This window comes from Acanthopagrus latus, chromosome 9 (genome assembly GCF_904848185.1).
Source record: "Acanthopagrus latus isolate v.2019 chromosome 9, fAcaLat1.1, whole genome shotgun sequence".
Lineage (NCBI taxonomy): Eukaryota > Metazoa > Chordata > Actinopteri > Spariformes > Sparidae > Acanthopagrus > Acanthopagrus latus.
The window spans coordinates 6,567,296-6,590,954 of NC_051047.1; the positions used below are offsets into that span (position 1 = coordinate 6,567,296).

The 23,659-nt window shown below is 40.0% G+C and overlaps 1 protein-coding gene across 1 annotated transcript in view; it reads right to left on the reverse strand.

Annotated features, from left to right (window-relative positions):
- Window positions 1-23,659, reverse strand: part of neb (nebulin) — a 68,455-nt gene that overhangs the window by 14,781 nt on the left and 30,015 nt on the right. Inside the window, exons 62-123 of the mRNA XM_037110541.1 lie at window positions 23,369-23,572; window positions 22,915-23,019; window positions 22,628-22,735; window positions 22,197-22,508; window positions 21,895-22,098; window positions 21,693-21,797; window positions 21,499-21,606; window positions 21,087-21,398; window positions 20,789-20,992; window positions 20,534-20,638; window positions 19,736-19,843; window positions 19,293-19,604; window positions 18,760-18,963; window positions 18,531-18,635; window positions 18,280-18,387; window positions 17,880-18,191; window positions 17,684-17,788; window positions 17,483-17,581; window positions 17,261-17,362; window positions 16,695-16,802; window positions 16,270-16,581; window positions 16,055-16,159; window positions 15,843-15,947; window positions 15,644-15,748; window positions 15,423-15,530; window positions 15,194-15,304; window positions 14,671-14,868; window positions 14,193-14,297; window positions 13,925-14,029; window positions 13,728-13,832; window positions 13,513-13,620; window positions 13,311-13,424; window positions 12,348-12,545; window positions 12,074-12,178; window positions 11,732-11,836; window positions 11,514-11,621; window positions 10,814-10,921; window positions 10,594-10,701; window positions 10,382-10,486; window positions 10,173-10,277; window positions 9,982-10,080; window positions 9,787-9,891; window positions 9,469-9,573; window positions 9,268-9,372; window positions 9,007-9,111; window positions 8,411-8,515; window positions 8,208-8,312; window positions 7,971-8,075; window positions 7,649-7,753; window positions 7,128-7,229; window positions 5,051-5,152; window positions 4,841-4,948; window positions 4,625-4,729; window positions 4,431-4,535; window positions 4,235-4,339; window positions 4,011-4,115; window positions 3,487-3,597; window positions 3,274-3,384; window positions 3,011-3,112; window positions 2,534-2,638; window positions 1,967-2,056; window positions 167-280 (exon numbers count right to left, since the gene is read on the reverse strand). Coding sequence (XP_036966436.1) covers window positions 167-280; window positions 1,967-2,056; window positions 2,534-2,638; window positions 3,011-3,112; window positions 3,274-3,384; window positions 3,487-3,597; window positions 4,011-4,115; window positions 4,235-4,339; window positions 4,431-4,535; window positions 4,625-4,729; window positions 4,841-4,948; window positions 5,051-5,152; window positions 7,128-7,229; window positions 7,649-7,753; window positions 7,971-8,075; window positions 8,208-8,312; window positions 8,411-8,515; window positions 9,007-9,111; window positions 9,268-9,372; window positions 9,469-9,573; window positions 9,787-9,891; window positions 9,982-10,080; window positions 10,173-10,277; window positions 10,382-10,486; window positions 10,594-10,701; window positions 10,814-10,921; window positions 11,514-11,621; window positions 11,732-11,836; window positions 12,074-12,178; window positions 12,348-12,545; window positions 13,311-13,424; window positions 13,513-13,620; window positions 13,728-13,832; window positions 13,925-14,029; window positions 14,193-14,297; window positions 14,671-14,868; window positions 15,194-15,304; window positions 15,423-15,530; window positions 15,644-15,748; window positions 15,843-15,947; window positions 16,055-16,159; window positions 16,270-16,581; window positions 16,695-16,802; window positions 17,261-17,362; window positions 17,483-17,581; window positions 17,684-17,788; window positions 17,880-18,191; window positions 18,280-18,387; window positions 18,531-18,635; window positions 18,760-18,963; window positions 19,293-19,604; window positions 19,736-19,843; window positions 20,534-20,638; window positions 20,789-20,992; window positions 21,087-21,398; window positions 21,499-21,606; window positions 21,693-21,797; window positions 21,895-22,098; window positions 22,197-22,508; window positions 22,628-22,735; window positions 22,915-23,019; window positions 23,369-23,572 — 8,157 coding nt within the window. The remainder of the gene's footprint in view (window positions 1-166; window positions 281-1,966; window positions 2,057-2,533; window positions 2,639-3,010; window positions 3,113-3,273; window positions 3,385-3,486; window positions 3,598-4,010; window positions 4,116-4,234; window positions 4,340-4,430; window positions 4,536-4,624; window positions 4,730-4,840; window positions 4,949-5,050; window positions 5,153-7,127; window positions 7,230-7,648; window positions 7,754-7,970; window positions 8,076-8,207; window positions 8,313-8,410; window positions 8,516-9,006; window positions 9,112-9,267; window positions 9,373-9,468; window positions 9,574-9,786; window positions 9,892-9,981; window positions 10,081-10,172; window positions 10,278-10,381; window positions 10,487-10,593; window positions 10,702-10,813; window positions 10,922-11,513; window positions 11,622-11,731; window positions 11,837-12,073; window positions 12,179-12,347; window positions 12,546-13,310; window positions 13,425-13,512; window positions 13,621-13,727; window positions 13,833-13,924; window positions 14,030-14,192; window positions 14,298-14,670; window positions 14,869-15,193; window positions 15,305-15,422; window positions 15,531-15,643; window positions 15,749-15,842; window positions 15,948-16,054; window positions 16,160-16,269; window positions 16,582-16,694; window positions 16,803-17,260; window positions 17,363-17,482; window positions 17,582-17,683; window positions 17,789-17,879; window positions 18,192-18,279; window positions 18,388-18,530; window positions 18,636-18,759; window positions 18,964-19,292; window positions 19,605-19,735; window positions 19,844-20,533; window positions 20,639-20,788; window positions 20,993-21,086; window positions 21,399-21,498; window positions 21,607-21,692; window positions 21,798-21,894; window positions 22,099-22,196; window positions 22,509-22,627; window positions 22,736-22,914; window positions 23,020-23,368; window positions 23,573-23,659) is intronic.

Consider the following 23,659-nt stretch of genomic DNA (forward strand, 5'->3'; position numbering starts at 1 on the left):
GTAAATAAATATTCAATAGATAAAACAAACTAAGTAGAAATTTAAAAGCTTTAGAAAAATTTAATTATACACACTACTATAAACTCATCGCCAAATGTGTCACTTCACAGGCGGCTGACTGAATGAGTCTTAGTTGTGAAATGATGCCAGTCATGTGAGCACCTACCTCACTAGCCAGTGCACTGGCGTCCTTCAAAGTCTTGTAAATCTTACTCTCCTTCAGGTCATATTGTGGTTTCTTTCCTTTCATCTCTTTGTCAAACTTCTCTTTGTACTTCACCTATTGAGGTTGGGATATATTTGAGAGTTAGCGTAAGAAGTATCTGCTGGGGAGAGAATAATAGTGGAAGACTGACAGACTCCATACAGTATTTAAAGATCGACATAAGGCTTTTTTATAGTGTATAAAAAGGGATGATTCAGATTCCATACTCTGTGTAGACACTGAAGATATGCTGAGTGCCGTATGCTTCTCAACATGGGTTTGTTTCCCTTGTTATACACAATAACAACTGTATGTCCGCTGATGTTATTCATGCATCAGTTCATTTTCTCCTTTTCATTCAGCAATCACAGTGCTAATTGAAGGTCTGTAAGGGTGCATTCACACGTGCACACATCCTTTCCGGCCAGGATAGTCCTGTAAAAGTGCATATTTAAGCATTTGAATTCACATTACACAACCCTGTGGCTGGTCGAGATTTCTTTTATAAATACAAACCAGCTGAACTGTTTTTTTAAGATGTTGTTTGGCTTAAAGTTGCAGTTTAATCTGGTGGCATTTTTGGCTGTTGTAACAAACCACATTAATAAAGCCAACACATGAATGTTTTTCTTAAACAAACCAAACAGTTCAGCTGTAGAGACGCCCTCTGATGCTGTTTAGACCGAGTGCCTGGATGTGCCTGAAGTGGATTTCAGTTCACACTTGACCTCAGAATGCATCTCAAATGAGTCAACGGGACAATTTGTGTCTCTTGTTGGATTTCATCTGGTGGAAATCACTGCTCAGCTGTGACAACTGTGGATACACTGTTCGTTACCATGTGTTGTTAAAGTCTGCTAGGTGGGCCTTCAGTGCACCTTTCAAACATGCTCAAATCACACTATATGGTAACAGTTTGTGCGGTGTAATCTCACCCCCTCTGTTCTTTATCTATTTCAGATGCAACAAAAAACCTGTTTAGAGCTTCCAGCCTCTGATCTGACCATCCGAGATGCATTTTGATGCCAATTGTACACAGAGCCAAATACAGAAGTCTGTGATCCACATAAACACAACATAGACTTCATATATAATAAAGTATATATGGAAGAGGGAGGGCATATTTCACAGGGAATCCGGGATGTTCAGTCAATCTGCAGATCGGTCAGCTTTAGAGAGAAAGTGAGACAAAGCAATATCCTAACACAGTGTCTGGAACAAACATGCGTAAATCCAGCATTAATAATAAATTAATCTGCATTTAACACATTTGTCAAGTAATATTAACATTTAAAACTCTCTATGCCCACCGCCCTGTAGTGTTCACATCACAAAGGAAGTAACCAAGCCGAGTTAACCACTGCATATACACATGTATTGCAACAGACACACTGAGTGAGTGAGTTGGGAGAAAAGTGGGACAATTAAAATGATTTTAAAATAAACTAAAAGGATTCATTAACATACAACATCTGCACCATTGTAATAAATGCAGTGATGCAGCAACACATGTCTATGCTTAGCAACAAGCAACAGTTTGTCAGGAGCAAAGGGTGCACACAATGCTTAACTGCAAGAAGGGGAGGTTGCAAGGTGACTCAAAAATAATAACCTTGTAAGATTTGATCATCTGAATTAAATCTTTGATTCAGTGAACCTTCGCAGTAAAATCACAAATCGATTGATACGAAGGGAGCAGAATAACAGAGAAGACAGACAAATAGTAGCAGCCCTTTAGTTTCAGGGCATGAACCTCCTTACATCACTAGTCAGGGCACTCATTTTCTTAATGTGGCGCATCTGGGGGGTATCATAGGAAGCTGTTCCATGGAGGGAGGTCTTGGCCTCCACCTACAAAGCGCAGTGAGATGGAGGGATGAGAACACACACACAGACTAGGGCATTATGGAAGGAGAGAGATGAGGAATAAGGAGAGTAAAATATAGAAGAATGGAGGAAGAGGAGCAGAGGACAGGGTGAAGGATGGGGTGGGACATGTATAATGATATGAGCAGTTAAACATGTAAAATGTTCTTTCATGGAGTCACAATGGCAGCTTAAGCATGGATTATAATGCAGGATGGCAGTGGAAGCGCTATGGAAGAGCTGCTAGTACTATCGTTAGGCCTACAGGACTGCTGCTAAGCATCTACCACAGTGATACCAGTCAGCAAATATTAGCTCATGGAAGCTGATCTGAGTGTCAGGGTGGTGTAAAAATGGCTTCCAGTGACTGATTCCAGCCATCTTGAATGTAAAATAAGTAAAGGAAACATTTTCTAGCAGGTGATAACTGTAGGGACAGATGGTTGATATGGTCCTCTGTACCTGGCTGGTCAGCCCGGACACCTTAGTGGCCAGAGCAATGTCTGGGCGGTGGGCCAGAGAGCCTCCACGGCTGGCCTCTTCACGGGCCTTCTCACGGTAGCCAATCTGATGAAGGTGAGACCAGACAGAAATCAGTTGACCTTGTACAAACTGCACTGATGGTCCTGACTGTTTTTTGTTATTTTATCAGTCATTAAGTAGTGATGGTACTGCATCTTTTAAACAGTTAAATGTAGCTTCATAGAACTTACACTAGTGTATTGGGGGACCATGCCAATGACAAACATTTGTATTTCTTCTTTGCCATTTCCCTCATTAAAAGGTCTTATAACTTTTAAGTAGCAGTTCAGCAGTCGACTTACTGTGTAGGTGAAAACCAGGCTTGTACGCACTAACATTCTGCATATTTGTGCTTTGTGAAAACAGTTTTTTTTTTATCTTTTACCACCACATTTTATAACTGTACTGTATCATTACCTCACTGATAAGTTTGGCAGCCTGGGTAGCCTTCTTTATGTCAGGACGATCAACTACACTTGTGTAGTGCAGGTTGGCTTTGGCATCCTTCTTGTAGGAAACCTGTGGTATAGAGCAGAAGAGCAGACAGAATACAGTATAAGGTAATAACTGTCAGAAGAGAAACAGAAGAAGCTGTGAAACTATCCACAATGTAGGTGAAAGAATTCTGGAAATTACAATCAATACAATGTTATATCAGCACAGCTGTGAAGATGACTTACATTGCTCTGAGTTTTGGCCACTGACATGGCGTGCTGAACATCAGGTGGAACAACCATGTTGTTGTACACTGACTTGCCCTTCTCCTTCTCAAACTTGGCTTTGTACAATTTCTGTGGGGGGAGAAATAATTGTCAAGGCCAGCTGCACAGAAAAAGTCCAAGATAAGGAGATGGTTGAGCTCATTTTGTTGAATAAGTGTGAGATGACTGTACCCCGCTGACGAGCTTGTTGACATTCTTGCTGTGGGCAGTGTCACGAGTCTCAGACAGGGTTGTGAATGAGCCGGACTGCATGTCCTTTTTACTGGCCTCCTTATATTTGCTCTGTGGATGAAAATCAAAAATTTAGAAGACATGTCTTATTAGGGATTCACTTTATTGTCCCATATTGTTTGAATTTGTAGCGGCCTCCACCCCTTCGCTGCATCCATAAAAAGAGATCCACATTCTTTTAAATGCAGTCAAAGACAGGGTAAGACAAATAAAGTCTATCACTAATGAAAGAATGAATCATCAATAAACTGTTAACTAGTAAAACAAAATTCTGTTGTTTTTCATGACGATTACACTCCTATTTCATCTTCCACCAATTAAGATGGGGGGGAGATAAGGAGGGATAAAAAAGTTTTTAAATTTAGTCAAATGACAGCATCATTGACTGATCATGTTTTATTCTTAAACTGTACAATATTCGTAAGTGTAAAAACAATGGTGCAAAAACACTGAATGCTACTAACCTCTGATGCAAGTGTGCGCACAGCCTTGGCATGGAGGATTTGAGGAGTGTCCATGACGGGCACGTAGTGGCCCTTTGCCTTTTCATACTTCTCTTTGTACTTCAACTGGAGGACGGCATGTTAAACATTTAATTCTGCAGTAGTCTTGTTGTTTAAAATAACTCCAGATCCCTTTTGGAATCAATTCATCACAGAGATGCTAATAAAGAGGTGGAAAGACTTACAGTGCTGGCCATTTCATTATTCTTCATAGCCAGGAGAGTTAACTTGTCATCAACCACAGGGATCACACAGCCCTTCATCATCTCTTTGTCATACTTGTACTCAACCTGTGGGGGCAAAATAAGAGCAGCACTGTTGGATGTTGTCAAAATAAACAATGTGAATCACACATATAGTAAAGATGAAGCACCAACTCACATCACTCTGCTGCAGGGAGTTCTTTGCAGCATTGAGGAAGTCTGGTCTGTCTGCTGTCCAGATCCACTTGTTCTTGGTGGCTTCATATTTCTTCTTGTAGTCAAGCTAAAATGAAAAAGGTATGTTGAGTTAATCTCAAAATCAGTAATGAACAGAAAGTGGTATTTCCTGATGCCTCCAGTATAGACCCTTACATTGGTGATGTTCTTGTAGGCCTCCTTGGCAGCACGGATCTCATGAGCCTCAGGGTCCATGTTGATCTGGGCCTTGCTCTTCTCATACACTTCTCGGTACTTCAGCTGCAACATGCATGGAAAACACGACATCAAACACAAAACTGTATTTCATATTTCGACTTCATGTGCCTCCGCAAACTCTTTTTTTTAAATTCAAAAATGTGTGAGACTTACATTGCTGGTGATTTCCTTGACCTTCTTCATGTGCTGCTGGTGTGGAGTGTCATAAGGCAAGGTGTATCCCTTAGCCTTGGTCTTGTTGTACTCCATCTTGTAAATGATCTATGGAATATCATCATCACATAGTCAGGAGCATTTCAAAAGACACCAAAACAAATAATAATAATTTTTTGGCACTTTTTGACTTGATGGACCGTAACTTACATCGCTGATCTTCTTGCTGCGTTTGTGGGCCTCATACTCGGGAGTTTCAAGAATGGAGGTGAACTTGTCCTTGGCACGCTCATACTGCTCCCTGTACCTCCACTGATGGAGGACAATAACGTGTAAACACAAGACAGTTAGTACCACTCAAAGTCAATTTGACATTGTAATCGTTTGCTTTTATTTATGTGTATTATGACAACTTGTCTTGCTTCTGAAGTGTGCAGCTAAAGAAAACAACTGTCCAAGAAAAAAGGTGAGAGATATTGTTTAAAGAGACACTGGGATGCTCTACAAAAGTCTGTTCAAACAATTTCAGGATGAGAGACAATGATGGACAGGCGTAGAAGGATTTCATTCTCAGAGTACAGACAGATGAAGATCAGTTGACTAAAAGCAATCACTATCTTTTATCAAAGCAGCTACAATGAACTCAATTCATCCTCGGCACTCTCTCCCTAAATAATTCTGACCCGGTGACAGGCAGTAAGAACACCTATACAGAAATATCTTCTCACTGATGGTCTTGTTTGCTTATTGTGGCCATATAAAGACATCAGCAGTACATTTAAATAGATTTTTCAAAATGTATCTACTGTTGTTTTTCTTGGACAGTTCTCAAACAGTATAAGAACAAGTTGACTAGCATGTATTATATAACCTTTGACTGACAAAAAAATAAATAAAACACATGATAAGTTATAATGAATGTGATGCCATGCATGGGATTATAAAAACATGCTTTATGAAACATGCACAAATATAGAGACAGATGTGTTATCAATATTCAGTCATGAAGTCTGCAGTGCCCACATAGGTGACTTGTATCCCCAAGTTTCCTTGGGGAGGTCAATGGGTAAACGATTATGGGTGATTCTTCCGGTGCTCTTCAGATCTAGCCTCAGTAGCTAATGCTTCTAAGGGGGCTATACATTAATAAATGTATCATTTGGTTTTAACTTGATAATGTAAAAAACCTAGACCTTCATGAATGGTCATACGCCATACAAATTGCTGTAAGAAAGCACCAGAAGTCAAACCCATAATTTGTGCAAGGTATCAAGGGTAGGAATACGGTATATAGATGAAAGTTATGATCTGTCTTTGCAGATGCTACACTATGCTGCATTTCTGACTCTAGATGTTTTCTATCTGCTGCAACTACTGCACTGCATTTTAGGGCATGTTCAAGGTTCAGTAATCAATGACGTGAACATGTGATGGAGGGATTAGAGCATGAAAGAGAAGGGTGGAGAAGTGTGACAGTTAAAACCTCTTACAGGGTTAAAGTAAGATTGAATAAAGGGAAGGAGTATGGGTGAGTCTACGATGTGATGAGACATTGTCCAGAAACAGCAGAGAGAATGAAAGCAACGTGATTACTTTCATCTAGGCCTAGAAGAGTTTCAACTCCACAGGTCTTATTTTCTGCTTGTTTGTAGACAGGAATCAGAGTTACCATGGTTACCACTCTGTGGCTGTTTACCTTACTGCCCATAGTGGACTGGTAAAGGGCTGTGAGGATGTCAGGACGGAGTAGCTCATTGCAGCCACTCTTTAGCAGATCCTTTGCTTTGGATTTATACCTTGCCTGTTCACACACGACAACATACACACACACACAGCATGCCATAGTTGAGGACAAATGAAAAACAGCAGTTACACTGGGAGGACTGGAGAAGTACTCCGGAGATCCAAGTGTGACAAAGGAGCTGTTTGTCCTCATCTGTGCCTCCAGAGTGACAGAAATCATCATCTTCAGTTTGATGATGGCTTATTTTTTAATCTTAACTAAATCATCATTCAGTGAGATTGAATTGTCTCTCTGATGGCACAGATAAAGGAGAGTCCTGCTCACTCAAGATAGCATTCCTACTGCTGTTTGAGTGGCGCTGTTAACAATAACCTTCCTGGGACAAAAAGAAGAGAGAAGAGCGAGCAGAGACTGATAGAGAAGAGAGGGAATTGGATCCTGTATCATAGCCATGCGACGACGACCTCATGCACCAGTGTCAGAGGTCTGGAGTAGCGAACCGGAGGAGGGAGGACGACTGTACAACACGACCAGGACGTTTACCTGGCTCATCTTCCTGTTCTCCCTGGCCAGCTGGTATCTAGGATCATCTGTAGTTATGGTGAACTTATCCTTGTTCTTCTCATAACTAGCTCTGTAGGATCTCTGCTCAGAATGTCAGAAGGTGGTTAAATACAAAGGTCCAGAAAACAATAAGCACTGTCATGTGATGAGACTTTCCAGGGGACAAAGGAAGGTTAAAACAAGTTAATACAAGGAATAAAGGACATATTTTAAACGACCAGTATTATGGTTTCACAGAAATTACGGCAGGTTGTAAACATTCATGGCAATGTTTAAATTATACTATAAAGTCATACTCTTTTACCTCCAAACTGACAGTCCCAAAGAGATACACGAAACACAGAGAAATGTGATTAACAAAAAAAGTGCATATTTCACAAATGGATTGAACAAAGTAATTCTAATTCTGGTCATACTAAAAACACAGAAAACTGGCAGCGATTTACACAAAAAATCTATTTTTCAATTACTGTATTGGGTTTAAGAATGAAAGGACTCACATCATTGATGAGAACAGAGGCATTCCTGGCAGCTGCGAAGAACGGAGTGTCGGAGGTATACTTGAAGTTGCCTCTGTTTTTCTCAAAGGAAGCTTTGTACAGTCTCTGTTAGAATTCAAGAAATCAAACTGTTATTAGAACAGGCAGGAAAATATCCAACTGCATTAAAGATCAAATCACATACTACCATAAAAAGCATACTAGTCATGAATTTAAGACATCATAAGTAGTATATGTATGAATTTTATTTATTTTTTTTTACAATATCTTATGAAATTACTGACATTTCAGATGGTAAATTATGAGCTTAATAGATCCTCACCTCACTGTACAGCGTCTTGTTCTTTTCAGCCTGAACCAGCTCAGGTGTGTCCCACACAAAGCAACCAATACCCCTCAGCCATTCCAGGTCCTCCTTGTACTTGACCTACAGGGGGACATAAAAGGGAATTAATTCAGAGATTTCATAATATATAAAAGATATTATATGTCCTTCAACCTACTGTGGGTAAATATTTTAAAACAGCATAATTTTGAAATGTAAATTAACAACACTCACAGTGCTGACGTTTTCATTGGCAATTCTGCTGAAGAAGAACTCAGGACGGTCAGGGATGGACTTCCATGTACCCAGAGAGTTGATGTACTTCTCCCTGTATTTAACCTGGGGTGGAGAGTAAGAACATTCAGGTCAAAGTTTTATTATTTTTTTAAATACATATTATCAGACAGCTAATCAAACAGCTATTTTTAATCGCTGACCTCGCTGATGTCATCAGTGACTCTGCGGTGGTAGGTGATATCCAGAGCATCCTTGACTGTGTGGTAGTGGCCCTTGGAGAGCTCAAAGGTCTCTTTGTAACGCAGCTGAAGACATGAAGAACAAAATGTGTCAGCTATTCCTCACAGACAATTACATCATTCATATATCATATCATATTATATCATTTTTATAGTCTCTTTTCTTTATCAGTCATCATTATTCAAAGTGAAATTCCTAATTTTGCACTGCTTTGTACAGATAGTATTTTGTGGTAAAGTTCAAGAAAAATGTTGTTATTATTGTACATGACAAAAAAAATCTCCATTAATTTACTCAAATGTTAAGCTTCATTAGTAGCTTAGTATGTATAATGTCTAGGTTTACATATTACTATTTTGAAATCAGGTGAGCAACAATGAATTCCAGACTTTTACTAAAAGTCTAATCTCTGCATGATACATCTCAAGATTCAAACATGGGTTTACAGCTTTATGGAGGGTTGAGCAGAAGAGCTAGAATGGGAACTACAAATAATAAGAAAAATGATACCTCCTTCGTGGTAGTGATAAAATTGTTTGTTATGAAGCACACTCACATCACTGGACTGGAAGTAGGATTTCTTGGCTCGGATCAGGAGAGGTGTATCAGCAATGGCCGTGTATCTGTGCTTCATCTTCTCATACTGCTCTTTGTATTTGTTCTAAGGGAAGAAATAATTCATGCAATGCATTGGAAACAGAAATACATAGAAATACAAACACTATTAAGATATTGTATTTATGTCATATGGAGGTAAGTTATGAAGATGCAAGGATCACACAAAAATACAGACGAAATGAGGAAGGGGAACACTTACATCACTGCACACCACTTTCATCTTTCTGGCATGGCCCATCTGTGGAGTTTCAGACTCTGGAGTGAAATGAGCTCTTTCCTTAGCAGCCAAATCTGTGTACAGGTACTGTGGAGAAACAAAGAAAACATGATTATATTATCAGAAAAGACAAGAATCCATGTAAAACAACTCATCCAGTGATTAACGGCTGTCTGAACTTGCCTTGTTGGTCAGCTGTTGGGCCCATTTGACTCTCTGGATTTCCACAGCATCTGCTGTGGTGGTGACTTTAGCCATTTCCTCCTTGCTCTGGGCTTTGTAGATAATCTGAAAACAGCGGAGCAGAAAATGTCAAGTCAAAAGTTCACTGAAATCTGTTTGAAATCTTATTTTTTCCACTGAATAGAATTATTATTTTTTAACTACATTTTTTAAAGCTATTTAAGTACAAGGACATGTATTTTATTTGGAGGCCCAACAGTAAAGTAGTAAAGTATAAAAATGTTTGTATAACGTGGGCATTTGGGAAAAACAACTCACGTTGCTCATGTGGCTCTTAAGCTCAGTCACACGAGTATATTCTGGTGTGTCCAGGACCACTGAGAAGTTGGCAAGGTTCTTCTTTGCATCCACTGGATAGTTCACCTTTAAAAGTGAAAAACAAGCCACACAAAAGACCATGAAACCACTGCAAGATGCTGACTCTGAAATGAAAGTGAATGTTCAATCACATACTCTTTGCTTGGTGATGTTGCGCACGTGGACCATCTCTGGAGTATCATACAAGAAGCAGCCAAGGCCTCTCAGCCACAACAGGTCCTCTTTGTATTTCAGCTACAAAAAAAAATATTTTCAACAAAAGTTTTAAAGTACATTTTTTGACAGTGTGATAATGTGCATCAAATGTATTCCTCTTTTTAACATACGTCGCTGGTGATCTCATTGACATGGTAGCAGTGCATCAGCTGGGGTGTGATGGGCATAGAAATCAGCTGGCCTTTGGTGCTGTTGTATTTCTCTTTGTACCACAACTATAATGAGAAGGGAACACAGAGATGGCATGAATAAAAAATACTGCATTATGAATAAAAATGGGAAGATGATTGACATAAACTGTGTGAAAACAGGTCCATACATCACTGAGGTGTTCCTGATTCATCTTGACTTGTCTGATATCAGGGGTGTCGTAGGTTGTGTGGATCTTGTCCTTTTGTTTGTGGTAAGTCTCCCGATACAGACGCTGGGGAGGAGGAGGAAGGAAAAAATATGTTTTATCAAGTAGTCATGTATATCTCCATCAACACTAACGTGTCTGGTGTAAACAATAGCAGCAGTGTCTCATCTTACTTCGTTGGAGATCTTGTTAGCCTTCCTTGAGTTGACAAAGTTGACACCCTCTGGATGAAGAGTGTAGGCTTTAGCCTTCGTCATCTCATAAGCCTCCTTGTACTTCACCTGCACAAATAAAGGTAAAAAGGCAACATCAGAAATTCATGAGCAAAAAGGTTTGATTGCAGTCAATAAAGAATGGCATGACTGGATGACTGACGACAGTAACAGCACTTACATTGCTGGTGACAACACTGTTCTTCTTAGCCTGCTTGATGAGCGGGGTATCGTTTGGCAGGGAGTAACCAGTGGGCATGAAGTTCTTGTTGGCCTCCTTGTACCAGTTCTGAGAGAGGCCAAGACAACACAGTGAGACATTCAGCTTGAACCGAAACACGCATACTGACTGAACAGTTTTAACACGTAACACAATAATGTTTGTTTATTTGTTTTGTATTTGGTTCATTTCTGCAGATATTCGTCTGCTTTTTCACCCAATTTGGAATACCCATATTCTCTATGCTCTTGCAGTGTTTCAAAGATTTACTCTTTAACCAAATCTTTTATTTCTTTTGTTTTATATTTAAAAAGACAAGAGATTTATCTTTAATCGTCCAATATTTTATACCTACAATGGTGCACTATGTTTACTTTCTTATATTTCTCATTGTAAAATTCATACTCATATTCATATTAAAGTACAAGGCCCACAATGAAAGGAAACACATAATGAATTAACTGCTGTAAGGTCTTAATAGTGATGATTGTCAATGTGTGTGAAATCTCAAACACACACACTGTTGTGTAAGTAGTATATACAACAGTGCGTGTTGAGCATATTTAAAAAAAAATACTCATCAATATACACAACGTACATATTTCAGTTGGTAATTTCTAAACAAGTAAGCTTAATATAATGTAATATTATCATCACTCACATCGCTCTGGATGTAGTTGGCCAGGCGTGCCCTTTCTGTATCAATAGTAACAGCAGGAGCAGTGTTGGTACCCTTGACATTGGTGTTATAGTCATAACGGTAGTGCAGCTGGAAACAGAGAAGAATGAAAAAAAATTAGAATTATGGTCATGATTTTTTTATGTGTTGACAAACATTCATGAGTCGACATTGTTAGAAACATTTATAGAGCCCCTTACATCGCTCAGGTTCTCAGCATTCTGCTTGGCCGTCTCATACACGGGAGTGTCGGTCACCACTGAGTATTCCTTGAAAGCCTCAACTCCTTTGGCTCTGTACTTGTTCTGGAATAAAAACACAAGAATGTGGCTGTCAGCATCAGCTCTGGATAAACAATAGGCAGTATGAAAAGTAAAATGGAGGATTTACAGTAGGGGAAAAAAATTAAAGCTGTTTGAGTGCCAAACAGAAGAGGGTTATAAAAAAGAATTGGATAAGATAAGAGACCGCAGGAAACCAAATAACTGAGGAGGATCGGAAATAGAGCAGAGAATTAGAATTAATACAGTGAGTGGGCTAACCTCGCTCTGAAGATCACCAGCATGCTTGACACGAAGAATCTCTGGTGTGTCCCAGGCGTAGCAGCCGATACCCTTCAGCCAGTTCAGGTCATCCTTGTAGAAGATCTGTGAAGAGCACACGACAAAACACACAAGTTAAGTGATTATGACAGACATGTTTGTATATAAATTGGTATAAACCTGACCCTTTTTGTATGCATTCAAGACGTATGGCACTACTAAGGCTACAGTACGCAGTAACAAACAGAATATCAAGTTGAGGGGAGTTACTCACGTCACTGAGCTGCTCGTTGACTTTGCGTGCTTGGACGTACACCTGCATGTCAGGCAAGCATATCCACTGGTGCAGGTACTTGCGGTAGCCGATTTCACTAACAGAGGCCTGGGTGTTGTGGGCAGACAGGATCTCCAGCATGTCTGCGGGGATGTGGTTCTTGGCCTTGGTTTTCTCATAGTTCTCCTTGTACAGGCGCTATAAAAGATGGAGAACAGATGTTCTTCCATTTTTGTTATCAGTTCTGGCATCAAGACGCAAATATTATATTTTTAGACAAATAATATGGACATTTTCCTGTGTATATTGTACTATTTATGTGTCTTTACAAGGTGAACTTATATATGAACCATTTTTAATCGTATTGAAATATGTTTGTGTTGTTACTTGAATTTAGTGATTTGTTATTATTTCATTTTTATTTAACATTTTCATTTGAATTGTTTGTGTATATAACACCTTAGAAATATAGCGACCCTGTGACTCTGTGATTCTGTTTTACTCTGAAGTTTTGCCCTCATGTGTCGTGTGCTGCTTTTCATTCCCTCCCTTTCTGTGAATTACCCGCCCTTTTCTGTGTTCACCTGTGTCTTGTTTATTATTCAGCCCTTGTATGTATATACTCTGTGTGCTACCTGATGTCTTTGTTTTTTTTGTCCATGATTCACCTGAGCCTGTTCACATGTCTTCCTGTGTCACCCTGTATGTCCTTGTGGCATCTTCCTGTTCTTTTGTTCTTAATGTTTTTCCAGATTAGAACTTTGCTTTCTGTTGTACATTGTTTGAGCTTTTTTTGTATCAACTTTAAGTTTACACTTCCTGTTTTGTTTTGTTTTTTTGCATTATACGGTTTTTGGATTTTTTCCGCTGTTCACTAAAGCTCATTTTTAGTTCCAAATCTTGTTACCCTACTGTGTGTTTATGCATTTGGGTCCTCACCACCTACAAATTGCTTTAACTTACATCCAGGACCAGCTTCCCAGCTTTGACGCAGCGAGCAGTGGCGGGATCATCCTCCAGAGACTTGGGCAGACTGTAGAGGGATTTGAACTTCTCATAATCCTCCTTGTACTTCACCTAAAGGGGAAAGGGCATTCATATTGTCTCTTAATGTGAAGAAAATCCCAGCATAGTAGTAACATGGAATGCAATTAACTGAACTCACTTGGCTGAGAATGACTTTCTGGATTTTAGCGTGTTGCATGGCATGGGAGTCATGTGGAATCTGGTAGCTCTTGGCTTTGATTTTGTCCCAGGCCTCACTGTAGTTTTTCTGTTGAGAGAAAAGCCGGAAATTTATCAAAACGTTATTGTGTGTGAGCATGCCTTTTACAGTGATGGTGTCTTGTTAAATGTTTTAATATATCTATATTCACTTACATTACTGAAGAAGTGCTTGAAGTTGTGGCATCTGGCGTAGTCATAGGTATCAAGAACAGTGGTGTACAGGTGCTTCTCCTTATGATAAGCCTCCCTGTAGGTCAGCTGTCAATGACCAGAATTTAATTAATGCACTCAATTATTCATTTGAACTCAATCACTCTCTAGAAATGTTTTTAAAAGTCCAGCTCACTCACCTCACTGGCCCAGGTGTGACCCAGGACAGCAGTCACATAAACTGGGGTGTCCGTCACAATTGAGTAATTGTTGAACTCTTTCTTGGCCTCGTCTCTGTATTTAAGCTACAAGGGAAGGTATTTTGTGGTAAATCATCACCAATGCAAGAATTAAAAAAATTTGTATTTTCTAAGGAAGGTTAAAAAAAACAAACAATGTCAATACACCACAGTGAATCATCAATAACATTTCTGAAAGTCTACTGTGATCTTCCCTGTTCTTACTCACATCACTCTGCAGCTCGTAGGACTTCTTGGCACGGAGGATCTCTGGTGTGTCCCAGACATAGCAACCAATACCCTTCATCCAGTTCAGGTCATCCTTGTAGAAGACCTATTAAACAGCAAAAATCACATTTTTTGATGTTCAATAAGAGAGAGAAAATCTGGATTGTTTTCATACTTTTTTTTTTTGCAATCTATCTATTACTGGATATACTGTTTATCAAGTTGACATCTAAACAAACGTTTGTCTTAGGATAGAGTTGCTTAGTTGCTTTGGAGTGCAAAATAATTGCTTTCACTCAATTATTAAAAACATTAAATATGAGAGCTTTTATTGAAATACTGACATATAAGGATGGTTAACAAGTATAATCCCTGTATATCTACAGTAACATTTTTAAAACAGTTGTCACATGAGTTTGCCCAATCTTCTGCCACGTGATGTTGCACATTAAGCAAACGAGCACTGAACAAGGACCTACATCACTGAGAATCTCATTGGTCTTGCGGGCACGAATGGCATCCTCCTGCTCAGGATGGCAAGTCCACTGGTGTAGGTAGGTGCGATAGAGAACGTCGCTCAGCATGTCCTGGCACCGCTTGGCTACCTGGTTAGCGATGATGTCGGGTGGAAGATGGGTCTTGGTCTTGGTCTGATGGTAGTCCTTCTGGTAGACCCTCTGTAAAAAGACACAACCCATGGAAGGTTACTGGCACTGTCATCAACGATGTGAACCTAAATTAAAGTTAATGTGGATTATAACAAAAGTAAATCATAATCTCTTGTCATTCAAGCCTTCAATTAAATTCATTGAGTAATAAGTAAGTAATTTATCATTTAAAATCAATCTCGTCTCAGTATGTGCAGACCATTTAAGTAATGAAAAAAAGGTGATCTTTCACTTAACTAAATGTTAAACATATTTGTTTTAATGTGCCTTGAAATAAGATCAAAATACTTTGATATGTAGGGCATAAATACACAAACTATTATTGACATCTTACCAGTCCCTTGTTCTTCTCCTGGTCTCCACAGCGCATCACCTCAGGGAAGTCCACCAGGGTAGAAGCCATGTAGTGACCCTTGGCCCTCTCATGGGCATCCTTGTACTTGGCCTTGTAGGATTCGAAACAATGAAGCTCTTAATTTTGTTTTACATACTATAAAACGAAAATGTGAGTCAAAGTGATTTTTGCCTTATTAGCAAAGGATAAGTATAGAGAAGACACTCACATCACTAGCAATATCTCTGCCCTTCTTGCCAGAGACAAGTGGGATGTATTCATGGTCCAGCTGGTAGCCTGTCGCCTTAGAGTCGTCCCAGGCCGATTTGTAGAGTTTCTGAAATCACACAGAGTAGGCAAGGTCTTTTAAAAAAGCTGATGCAATATGTGATATACAAATTAACAAATATCATGTATTAAAGAATAAATTAATGAAGTAGCTTGCATTACCTCACTGATGATCTTGTTGACCTCCCTGCTATGGGCCAGTTGAGGAGTGTCTTCTGAACCAATGTACTGACCCTTTTCTGCATTGAAAGTTTCTTTGTACTTCAGCTAAAGCAGAAAGGAAAAAACAGAATTTCAATTTCTGATGTAACATTTACTTATCGACATGCCACTTGAAATGTTATATGGTATTTTTACTTACGTCACTGAGGTTGGCAGCATTGACCCTCGCCAAGACAAGCTCAGGGCGGTCCACAATCAGGGTGAATTTTCCAAAGCATTCTTTGGCATTCTTCTTGTAGAACCTCTGCAAGTTTAATTACAGCCTCGCAGTGAGACACAATGAAGTGACACAAAAATGTGCTTTAAGAAAATTGCCAAATCAAAAGAGTGAATACAATACACTAAACATACTTCATTGAGTATCTCCTGGGCCCTCTTGACCTTGACATGGTCAACAGAGTCAGCTGCCATCCAGCCACAACCACGGATCCATTCCAAATCAGCCTTGTACATATTCTGAAGACAGAAACCACGTTGCACATTAAGATAGAAGGTTCACTTAAAATAGATTATAATATAAAAAATATAAAATAGATTAGCCCTCAGTTCTTGTGACTAACACTCACATCACTCTGAAGATCATAGGCTTTGCGGGCCTGGATGACGTCATTCTGGTCTGGCAGGCACGTCCACTGGTGGAGGCGCGTTCTGTAGTTGTCATCATTGACTTGAATCTGGCATTTCTTGGCCAGTTCAAACTGCAGCATGTCCACTGGCAGGTTGAACTTGGTCTTGGACTTGTTGAAGTCCTTCTTGTACAGGGCATCACTGGCAATCCTGGCTGAGTTCAGAGCCAGCATGAGCAGAGGGTCGTCCTGGACGCAGCGAGCACCGATGTGGTGGCCGACCTGCTTACGGTATCCCTCAAGGTATTTGTGCTACAGGACAGAGGGAAATCAGTATCTCCATTGTTGTTATGTTGTCAGTTAAATTAAGAATAACTTGTAGTCATTAAGGAAGAAGAAAGATGCAACTTTGCCCCAATACTCACATTACTCTGCACTTTAGTGGTTTGGATGCACTGCTTGATTGGTACAGCATCTCCAGGCATGAAGTAGCCTGTGGCTTTGACCTTATCCCAATCTTTGGTGTACAGTTTCTACAAGAGATGGAAATAGTTGTTATGCTTTATGATTGTACATTGATCTCAAACTGACAATATGACAGGATAAACTGCTAAGTACTGCAACTAACAGTTGATCCACTAATTGTTGCTGTGATAAACCAGTTTATCAATTTGTCCACAGAGATCTCAAAAATTGAGCCCGAAGTGACACCTTCAAATTGCTAATTTGTACTGCCATCAGTCCAAAACCCAAAGAGTCTTCATTTACTGTCATAAGTGATGAAGAAAAGCAGCAAATGCTTACATTAAAAAAGCTGAAACCAGCAAGTTTGACATTTCTGCTTAAAAATGACTTAATTAATTATTTAACAAAAAAATGTAAACAAATAATTTTCTTTTGAATGACTAATCGATTAATCTAATTAGCATTGTAGCTTTAAAACTGGTACAGGACAAAGTCTTGATGATTTTGAACATGTAGCAAATCCTACCGGGTGAATGTTCTTTGCCACCTCTCTGGCTGTGGCAAGGATTGGAGTGTCCACCAGTGAGTACTTGGTCTTGTCCTGGTGCCAGGCTTCACGATAGCTGGCCTGGAAAGTGTGAGAAATTAAAATTTGATTACCAAAAAAACTAAAATTTGCAATTACTACTGTCAGGTAGTAAACCGAAGAAAAAGTCTCAAAATGATCGAAACAGAGTATAATCCTTACCTCATTGAGGACATCAGCAGCATTCTTGGCACAGACCAAGTCGACTCTGTCGGTTGGAACTGTGAATTTCTGTTCATCCAACTTGACACGATAGCCTCTCTGTTATGGTGAGAAAGACATGTGTAATAAGATCACTAACTTTACAAATATATATAAATGTTTGTGATTTTTAACTTCAATTTGAATTGTAGTCCAACTTACATCAGCCAGGATCTTCTGTGCATGCTTCACCTTCACAACATCCACACTCTCATGTGGAATCCATCCACATCCTCGAATCCACTCCAAATCAGCTTTGTACACAGCCTGAGGAAATAGAACAGGACAGCTGTTTTTGTATTTCCATTACATTCAAAATGTATGTAGACAATTACCATGAGCACTCTGATCAACCTACGTCGCTCTGCAGGTCGTAAGCCTTCCTCGCCTGGACAACATCATTAGAATCTGGCAGGCAGGTCCACTGGTGCAGGCGGGTGATGTAGTTGGCGTGGTTGACTTGAATCTGGCATTTCTTGGCCAGCTCAAGATTCAGCATGTCCACTGGCAGGTTGAACTTCGTCTTGGACTTGTTGAAGTCCTTCTTGTACAGGGCATCACTGGCAATCTTGGCTGAGTTCATAGCCAGCATGATCAGAGGGTCGTCCTGGACGCAGCGAGCACCGATGTGGTGGCCGACCTGCTTGCGGTATCCTGTATGATACTTGTACTAAAATAGAGGGGATAAAATGTGAATGAAACGTCAGACAGTATCTCAATGATCAAACTGTTGTTTTTTATCCATATTTTCCTCTTACATCACTGATGATATCTCTGGAAGCTTTAGCCTTCAACACAGAGATGGCATCCTCCTTGATATGGTAGCCTTTGGCCTTCTCGTCATCCCAAGCTTTTGAGTACAGTTTCTACACAAAACAAGAAGTACGTTTAAAAACACTATAAGACATAGTTTCAGCACGTCAACATCAAGATATGTTCAAATTGATACTGTTTTCAGCAATACAACATAAGCAGATCTGGTAAATTGATTGTAGAAACACAAACTTACATTGCTGATGTTGACAGCATTGGCCTTGGACAGCTCAAAGGTGGGGGTGTCAGGTGGCAGGTGAATACTGAGCTTGTCTTTGTCCCAGACTTCTCTATATTTCCTCTGTCACAAAGAAAACAACAAGAACATAAACTTCTTCATGGAGTCACCCTTATTTATACAGATAATTGCACACAATAGTCATTGCTAGAAAGCATTTAGTGTGCAGAAAGATGACATTACTTACATCACTGATGTTGTCAGCATTTTGCTTAGACAAGACAATAGCTGGGAGGTCGACTACACTGGTGAACTTGACGGTGCTTGGGGGCTGTCGGTACAGCCTGTCATTGAGAATAGTCTGGGCATTTCTAGCTTTGATGACATCCACTGAGTCCTGAGGCGACCAGCCGCATCCTCTCAGCCATTCCAGATCAGCTTTGTACACGGCCTACAAAACAAATATCAAATTTAATCCCACCAAATACCATTTTAAGTTTTTCATTATTGTAGGTTATGTATATTTCTAACTGCTGAATGACTCAAAATATGGGCAGAGGGATTTTCAGTGAATTTGTTGGATGCAGCTCTAGTTAAAAAAATTTATGGGAGTGATCTGAACATCCATGAAACTAACTAACATACAGACTCCAACAAAGAAAACATAACTGAAAGCAGCTTTAGTTTATGGTAATGATGCTTTTTGGTATGACAGTAAGAGGAGTATATGAGCAAAAAACAAACTCCAAAAACTCCTCTCCCAATTCATCATGTACTTACATCACTCTGTAAGTCGTAGACCTTCCTCGCCTGAACGACATCACTGGAGTCTGGCAGGCAGGTCCACTGGTGTAGGTGAGTTCTGTAGTTGAAGTCATTCACTTGCTGCTGGCATTTCTTGGCCAGCTCAATTGTCAGCATGTCCACAGGCAGGTGGTACTTGGTCTTGGTCTTGTTGAAGTCTTTCTTATAGACGTTGTCACTGGAAATCTTGGCTACATGAGCGGCCAACAAACACAGCGGGTCATCGTTAACACTGAGGGCACCAATGTGATGGCCACACTGCTTGCGGAAACCAGCCTTGTATTTGTACTGAAAATTGGGAATGGAAAATATTTTGATCAGGTCCACAATACAGACTGCAGTGAGATTAAAAAATGCTGCAAAAAAATATGAAGTGAAGCTAATAGAAAAATGTATAGAGATGAGTGGTGCAGACTTACATCACTGATGATGTCTCGGGAGGTCTTGGCTGCCAAAACAGAAATTGCATCTTTGGGAAGGAAGTAGCCTTTGTTAATGGTGTCCATATAGCCTTCACGGTAATATTTCTGGGGAAACAACAATTATGCTGTTAGGGTCTCTGACACAGTGTACTCTGGACTATAATAAAATATACAGAACCTTTGGACAATTTCTTTGACGCTGGATATGATTTTTATTGAACACCTAAATGACAATGTCCTTCGTTCTTTAAAAGTCCCATATAATGCCTAGTTTCAGGTTCATACTTTTATTTTGGGAGTCTTCTAGACAATGTTTATGTTTAATGGCAATTATTTTTTCTCATACTGTCCATTGCTGCAGCACCTCTATACACTGTCTGTCTGAACGGCCAGTCTGCTCTGATTAGTCAGCTCACACAGACATAAATAGGCACCGCTCTATCTGTTTCCGCCTAAGCTTATTTATAACCATTGCTGTGCTAGGCTCATGGCTGAGAGCGGTAACTGTATAGTTGTGACATCACAACATTACAGGACCACATTTATAGGCACAGTTAATGAATACAGACTGTGTGCATTTTTTCATGGACATTTTTAACTTTCAAAGTATTCATACAGCACCTAAACCTGCTTTATGATAAAAAAAAAAGACATGAACACTTTCTATAGTATGGGACATTAAACTTAAGCACATTTAACTGATTGAAAAAGTAAACAAGTTAACAATTACTGGTATGATAACAATCTGCAATGTTGGAATTGATCATACAATCACATGCAGAAACACTGCATTACCAGACTGGTGTTGAGTTTATTCTGCTTAGCCAGTACGATCTCTGGGGTGTCAGGCATGACGTGAAGGTTGATCTTATCATTCTCCCAGGCAGAAACATACGCTTTCTGTAAACAGCAAATTGACATGGTTTAGTGAGATATTTTTTATCTGAGTCATAGTAGTACAAAGACCAACAACATACCCCCCAAAGAAAATGAAAAAAAAAACCAATAATTTATAGTGAAATAACATTCAATAAGGTGTTTTATCTCTACCTTGTCCATGATCTGAGCATTGGCCTGAGCAAGGGCATATGGCATGTCGCTTGTTTTGGCAGTGAATTTGAAGTTGCTTGGATGCTGACGGTACTTAATGTCACTTAGGATCTCTCCTGCTTTCTTGACTTTCTCCACATCAACTGAACCAATTGGCACCCAACCTGTTCCCTTGATCCATTCCATGTCTGCCTTGTACACAGCCTACAAGTCACAGGTAGGGGAAAAAGGGGAGTCACAGGGAGTAACATTCTTGCAATGTAAAGGAAACACATTATGACACTTTCTTATTACTCACATCGCTCTGCAGGTCATAGGCCTTTCTTGCCTGGACCACGTCGTTGGAGTCAGGCAGGCAGGTCCAGTTGTGCAGATGAGTTCTATAGTTGAAGTCATTGACCTGAATCTGGCATTTCTTAGCAAGCTCAAGATTCAGCATGTCCACTGGCAGGTGGAACTTGGTCTTGGACTTGTTGAAGTCCTTCTTGTACAGGAAATCACTGGCAATCTTGGCTGAGTTCAGAGCCAGCACGATCAGAGGGTCGTCCTGGCAGCTGAGGGCTCCGATGTGGTGGCCGACCTGCTTACGGTATCCTGTCTTGTACTTGTACTGCATAGAGAGAAAGCGTGAAGTCATGAGAAACAGAATGCTGCACAAATAAGCACATGTCACTGTCAGAGAGAAAAACTCTCATAAACATGTTACGTACATCACTGATGATCTCTCTTCCACGTTTGGCAGCAACAACAGATATAGCATCAGGCTTCATATCATAGCCCTTCTTGAAGATCTCCTCAACACCTTCCCTGTACATTTTCTGAAAGAGAGATGAAAATAGTTTTTACGATGCCACCTAGCAGTGATATTTAATTCTAGCATAAGTTAAAGCAAACCAATCCATACCCTGCTGATGTTGTAAGCATTGGCTTTAGAAAGCAAAAGCTCTGGTAGGTCAGCGGACACGTGATTCTTTATCTTGTCAGCCTCCCAAGCAGCAATGTAGTTCTTCTGTAATGAGAAACAGAAAAAACACACCATTGTAATCTGAAGGGTAAGATAGAACAGGTATGCAAAAATCTTAAGAGAGGAACAGGATAGTCTTTACCTTGTTGATTATGTCAGCATTTGATTTGGCTAAGACCATGGACATAGAGGTCATGTCTGTTGTATATTTCAGTTTGTCTTGTGGCTGCCTGTACAGACGGTCGCTGAGAATTTTTGAAGCGTTCTTGGCCTTCATCACATCAAGTGAACCAATGGGGACCCATCCTACACCTATAACCTCATCCATGTCAGCTTTGTATACAGCCTGTTGGAATAGCGTTTAGGTTAACATTAAAACACATATGCACAGTCAACATGGTATAATATATTGAGGTATGCAGTGAATGTCACAGAAGGGCTTACATCACTCTGCAGATCATAGGCTTTCCTTGCCTGGACCACATCATTAGAATCTGGCAGGCAGGTCCACTGGTGCAGGCGGGTGATGTAGTTGGCGTGGTTGACTTGAATCTGACATTTCTTAGCGAGCTCAAGATTCAGCATGTCCACTGGCAGGTTGAACTTGGTCTTGGACTTGTTGAAGTCCTTCTTGTACAGGGCATCACTGGCAATCTTGGCTGAGTTCAGAGCCAGCATGATCAGAGGGTCGTCCTGGACGCAGCGAGCACCGATGTGGTGGCCGACCTGCTTACGGTATCCTGTCTTGTACTTGTACTGGTGATATAAGCAGCAAAAAAACATTTTGTTTTACGACTAGAAAATCTCTCTAATTATGTTTAAAACCAGTGCACCAATTATATTAACTGATATGAGATGCATTATGAGTGACTTACATCACTGATGATTTCCCTGGAACCCTTGGCAGCCTTGACAGAGATTGAATCAGGAGGGAGGAAATAGCCTTTCTTGATGGTTTCCTCAAAGCCTTGTCTGTAAAGTTTCTGTGAAGCAAAATATATATGAATATTTCTGTTAACTGTTTTGACAACTAAGGTCTAACTGTGGCACTTGATTTTGGAAAGTTTCAGGAGCATGTGGATTTTAATCAGAATCCACTTCAAGAATCTCATCCGGTTTCTAATTCAATTCAGATAATAATAGTAGGTTTGATTGTACTCACCCTGCTCATGTTGATAGCATTCTGCTGAGAGAGGATTATCTCAGGAGTGTCAGGTTTGATGTGCAGGCTGGTCTTATCCTTCTCCCATGCCTCTGTGTAGAGACGCTGAGAGAAAGCACAAAATAATCCAGTGTAAATTGATGGCATTAAGACTTTCCATTGCATATTAAAGCAATCATTACGCACTAGTGATGTGTTTCTTTCACTCTCTCTCCGGAACATAAACAACAATTTCTTCACATCTTAACTGTGAACTATTACAAAATACTAGCCTTATGGGTAGGCCTACTCTGCAGTGTTTTACCCTCATACTTGGCTGCACAGTGTAAATAAAATAACTGAGTCCACAGTTCCGGGTTTTAACCTATTTCATAACTGCATCACTATAATGTTCTAAGAGCCCTTTCACACAAAAACAAATCTGCATTATACCAAAAATAATTCTGAATTCTACCTTGTTCATAGTCAAAGCGTTATTCTTTGCCAGTACAATGTTCATGGCATCTGTGGTACTGGTGAAGGGAACAGTGCTGGGGTGCTGGCGGTACTTTCTATCAGTCAAAATTTCTCCAGCCTTCTTGGCCTTCTCCACGTCAAGTGAGCCAATGGGAACCCAGCCCAAACCCTGGAGCCACTTCAGGTCAGCTTTGTAGACAGCCTGTGAAGCATAGTAATGCAAAATTCAATTTCTGACATATTTGGTAGCATGAACATGAACACAAATTGTTAGGGAGATGAAACTCAC